General features: G+C 41.8%; 1 protein-coding gene across 4 annotated transcripts in view; it reads right to left on the bottom strand.

Annotated features, from left to right (window-relative positions):
* Window positions 1-324: 324 nt before the first annotated feature.
* The window catches only part of NKAIN2 (Na+/K+ transporting ATPase interacting 2), an 805,068-nt gene continuing 800,131 nt past the window's right edge, over window positions 325-5,261 (bottom strand). For 3 of the 4 annotated variants that reach the window (XR_001360684.1, XR_001360685.1, XM_005858952.2), the window contains one exon: window positions 325-2,836. Coding sequence is in view for 1 of the 4 variants with exons in the window: in XM_005858952.2 (XP_005859014.1) it covers window positions 2,827-2,836 (10 nt within the window). In the remaining 3 variants the exon portion in view is untranslated. Of the gene's footprint in view, window positions 2,837-3,680; window positions 3,869-5,261 lie in introns of those variants that run through there. The other variant, XR_313172.2, reaches the window with a different exon arrangement.

Genomic DNA, 5,261 nt, shown 5'->3' with positions numbered 1-5,261 from the left:
CTTTTGTCAGACACTAGCTTGATGCTAACTCTAAATTCCAGACAGAAGTGGGGAAACAAGCTCTCCAAATGACAGCAAGCCGATTCCAGGCGGTCTTGTGGAAAAAACCCTTAGTGATAGGAGATAATGAAAGTACGTGTTACCTCTATGACTGAGCTAAAATGGTGCCGTGACCTGGCATTTTCTCTTTCCTTTTGACACATCCCTGCACGGCATGCGGCGGGCGTCAGCACCGCCTTCATGTGAGTTCCTAGGGTTTTCCTGTCAATGACATAATCACGGGCACCGGGAGGAGCAGCACGGCTTTCAGGGATGGCTCGGAAACGTGATTGTTTTTCCATTTATTTTTAAAATGCAAATTACACTGGTAAGTCAAAAAAATCACTCTGTTAAAAATACATTCAGAATTAATAAACGCAAAAAAGGAAAGGAAGAAAAAGACACATCAGGTTTGTAACTCTTGCCTTCTGAATATTAGGTTTATAACAAAAGCTCAGCCTAGAAAAATAGCATTCTTCACCGGGTCTTGAGGAGGATACAGCTGTACAACTTGCTTTTCCAGATGTAATCACACGACTGTGCTCACTGCTCCCAGCAACGACCTGTCCACTGATTCCTTTTAGTAGTCAACAACTGGTTTTGAAAAATTTTGGTGGCGATGATAGTAGTGGTTAGGTGGCAAGTTGGCTGCAACTTAAAGGAGGAAGATGAGGGCTTCTTCTCTGTGCATTTCAGTTCTTATCCACATACATGTCCTGGAAGGAGGAATCTGATCACAGCATGAATGTACAGTGAAACCTCATTTTAATTGTCACATTAATAGTTACATTAGAGTAGTTTCTGGCATGTAGAGTATTTATATTTTAAGAATCAAAGGACAGGACATTGGTAAATGTTTTTCTCATATATGAAACATGCATGCCACTATAAAATGGTTAGGTGAGGTTTCACTGACATGTTTGTAATCCTGTCTTTTATTACATGTATGTATGGACAAACACATACAAGCCACTGAGAAAATTCAAGCACAAGTGCTGGAACCCCTTTTTGTAGTTTACGTTTCAATAGCAACCTTTGTTCCTTGATCGTTTTCAAGTGTATATGCGTGTGTATCATTGATATCCATGCAACACAGTCATGGGAATGGTTTATGTAGTTCCGGATGGGATAAGGTCCAAAGTAGGTTAACCCAATAACTGAAACTTCATAGAAACCAAGAGAAAAAGTTGCTTCATGCCAATGCATAACGTTTCAAGTCTGAATTTCGCTGCACTTAAGGATGGTATATTTGTTTAAAAAAATTTGTTTTTAATGTCTCAGGTGGATCCAAGAAAAAAACGTGACTCATCTGAGTTCCTGACAAGCCTGAGCTAATTATGTTTTCCACTAATGAAAACCAAATAATGCTTGAATATATAGAACAAAATTTCCTAGAAATTCAGAATATTTCATAAACACAGTGACCTACTATTAAGTTTCCAAAGGCATCTTGTTGCCAACTACGTTAACAGCACAGTTTTTCTGCCACAATAATACAGGAGGATTCAAATACACTCTACCACACAACGGATCCCCCAATCACCACAAAGAGATCTCAAATATGTCACCAAGATAACTATTGCTCCCCCGCCCCGCCCACCCCAAAAATAATCTCATACGCTGGAAGTTAGGAAAAAAAGTTCACCTACATAGGGTCTTCAATTTGAATTAGATATAAAAGAGTAAACATCGCTAATACATATTCAGTTGGCCTCTGTTGATAGAAATCCACAGCTGTTTCTGTGTTAGTAAAAGACATTTGTAGATACTTATAAAAGCACCTAGAGTGCGATAAATAAAGTCAGTGAGTTATGCCATTTCTGCTTCCAGTAGATAAATGATGTTAGTAGATTATTAAGTTTTACTTTGCCCCTGCCCAACCCCATCAGAAGCCCATGTTTAAGAATTATAAAGGTGATGATGATGATTGTTGTTGTTATTGGTACTTGTCTCTTTTTGGCCACTGTGGAGGCTCAATGGTAAAGCACTTTGCTGACAGCTGGCAGTTTTCGTACACAGACACACTGGAGCTGCTGGGCTCTTCAGTCTGGTTTCTTGACATAAAACATACAGACTCGAACTCATTCGGAATTAATAGCAGTGTGTTAGCCTAAAGGAAGTGACTTGGGGATGTCTGCACTGAGATTCTCGGGCGCACAACTTAGGTGGGTTAAGGCAAGTATGTACGGGACAGCCTTTAGGGCAAACAACCTGCCATTTCAGACTTTGGTTACCAGGTCATCATGGCACGTTTTGTTTGTTGGTGTTTGCAATTCTGTTGCCTACGGAGCTGTGGTGCTATCAAGATGTCTGGAGTGCAGAAGACAGGACTCTCAAGCTACTTTGCCCTGGATGACTTGACAGCTCCCAGAGGCCCACGGGCTGAGCGGCAGAGGAGTTAGTGACGGCCAGCAGAGGGCACCAACACGTCTCCTTTTGAACTTCCCAAAGGCCTGGGAGAAAGAAGCCTGCTTTCAGGAAATCCGAGCTGGGCGTGTCCTGCATATTTGTCTGTTTCAGTTAGGAAGAGGAGGCCAAGTGGAACTGGTGTGTGTCTCAGTGTGTGTGTGTGTGTGTGTGTGTGTGTGTGTGTGTGTGCGCGCGCGCACGCGTGCCCTGGTGTATGTGAGGCTTGGTGTTTGGTATGTGAGGCTTGGTGTTTGTTTTGTCAAAATGTATGTATATTTAAACTCAGTTGCTTCTTGCTCTTCATAAAATGCAGGAGGCCACTGCGAAACAAGTTTTTTTTTGTAAGGTCCAGGAGCTGACATTATGAAGCCATATGTATTATTTCGACCTAAGAGAGAAAGAGAGAAAAAAGACGTTTTTTAATCAAGAGTGAAAGCTCAGCACCTTTTCTCGACTCTCTAAGCACAAGAGCAAGTAAAAAAAAAAAAAAAAAACCCAAGCCCAATTGTGCCTTAAATAGACACTTTTCCTCTCCTTTCCTTTTTTCTCAGTGCAATCTCCTGGATGGAGAGGCTGCTTATGGTAATTTAAAATCCACTTCTGGGGACAAACACAATGACTATGTATTGCTGTACAATTAGGCTGCCAGAAAGAATGCGATGTTTTCAAATGTGTCTAATAAGCCAGGGGACTTTCTCACAGTTTACACTGCAGGGAGCCCACACCCATCTCTGCTTGTAATGGCACTTAGGTCAGTGGTGGCCAGGCAGCCACTTGTTAGAAAATTAACTTGTGGACATGGGAATGTTTCGGTGAAGAAACTTCATAGCTATTGCTGGTTCCAAAGAGGTTTACCAAACTATAAAAACAAAATAATGATAACCTTTCCTTTTTAGGTGGATTATAGATATGTAATCTGAAGATTTATAGGCCAAGAACATTTACTAAAGATACCAAATAAAATAAAAAGAGGACTGCCTATTCCTGGGCTACAGGGAGGGGTACACGGCTGTGATGGAAGGCAGGTGGGCAGTGTTTTCAAAGCTCTGCCTCTGAAACAGAAGATTTGCCGGGGATCATGGGAGCCTCACAGCTAAAATGGCACATTGCTTTTAAGCATTTCCTTTCCTAAGGAACACCTCTTACTTCCGTTGCTATATAAGATTGTTAGGGTGCTTGACGGGCCCATGATGTTAAATCACTCTTACTTTACGAGACTTATTTATGGCCGGCTGACAGGAGAAGGTACCCCGGAGGATAAAGGTATAGGAGATGCTCGGGTCTGTACTGCTCAGCAGGGGGTGAGGCTTATGTGTGAATCGGTTTCGCTTTGTCCTAGGATTTGAGTAGACAGTGGCTCTCCGGGGATTGATTTTTGAGGTCCACAAAGCTGAAAAAGCTCTTCTTCATTCAACACTGCCTAATGTGAAATTAAAAGGGGATCAAAGATACACAGAAAGAGGGGAGGGGTGCAGGCATGAATGCACGGATGGAAGCATGGCAGCTAAGTTAGTGTGAAGCAGGAGAAATAGGTAAATTAAGAATCAGGGAATGTAACGCCAGAGCAGACTCATGGTCTGTCTACGAATTTGGAAAGAGCACCGAACTAAGAGGCCGGAAAGCTGGTTGCGAATTGAGCTGCACACCCGACAAGTTGTGTGACCTTGTTTTCCTTCCACTTGACTCAGTTTCCTCACCTATAAAATAAAATCGTAGTATTTGAGGCCACTCAAATACTACGTGATGAGAGGAAGTTCTGTGGAAGGGATAGTAGTCATATTTTGTTATATGTTGTTACATATTTTAAATATGTCTAACTTCCTAAATTTGAATGCCATTAAACATTTAACTTATTTCATGAGCAGTGAAACTTGAAAGCTCTTATATAATTTTTACTATTCCCTGGAAGTAAAGAAGAAAACATTACTTTTATTATTTTTGGTTTAGTATTTAAAGTATTCTATTTAATAAAATCACAAGAAGTTTTGTCTTCAAGGAATTTAATGCTGGATAAAAAATTTGCAGAGTCCCCTCATTAAAGACATTAGAATTATAAATGCTTGATTTGAAATAATATACTTGATTATGTATAATTAACATTCTTATGTTATTATTATAGCTGATCCTTACATAAGTGGTTATATCTAATTTATTGTAGCTTGATCACATTTATTGATCATTCCTATTGACCAACACAATGAAATGCTGTGTGATAAAAATGTTATGTGCTATTGTCAGAGCAAGCAATTGCAAGCCTTGTAGATGTCCTGGTTTACTGTTGAGCACAAACATATTGTTACATGTTACTTGGCCTGGTGTTATATGAGATATAGTGTTTACAGAGGAAATCCTTTGGGAATGAAATACAGTGTATATTGATTTGTGACTTGATAAAGTCTTTCCATGAGTAATACTGGTTAGCATAAGCATTATTCCTACTAATAATCCTATCTAATAAAAGAGTAATATGCAAATTGACCATCACTCCAACACACAAGATGGCCGCCCCCATGTGGTCAAAGATGGCCAGCAGGAGAGAGCAGTTGGGAGGGACCAGGCCTGAAAGGGAGGGCAGTTAGGGGCAACCAGGCCTCCAGGGGAGGGCAGGTGGGGGGGACCAGGCCGGCAGGGGAGGGCAGTTAGGGGTGACCGAGCTGGCAAGGGAGGGAAGTTAGGGGTGACCAGCCCTGCAGCGGAGGGCAGTTGGGGGCGACCAGGCCTGCAGGGGAGGGCAGTTGGGGGCAATTGGGCCAGCAGGGGAGCAGTTAGGCATCGATCAGGCTGGCAGGGGAGTGGTTAGGGGGTGATCAGGC

Source organism: Myotis brandtii, unplaced genomic scaffold (assembly GCF_000412655.1).
Source record: "Myotis brandtii unplaced genomic scaffold, ASM41265v1 scaffold123, whole genome shotgun sequence".
In the NCBI taxonomy this organism is placed as follows: domain Eukaryota; kingdom Metazoa; phylum Chordata; class Mammalia; order Chiroptera; family Vespertilionidae; genus Myotis; species Myotis brandtii.
Note: the sequence above shows the minus strand (reverse complement) of the source record. Positions and strands in the feature narration are given on the sequence as shown.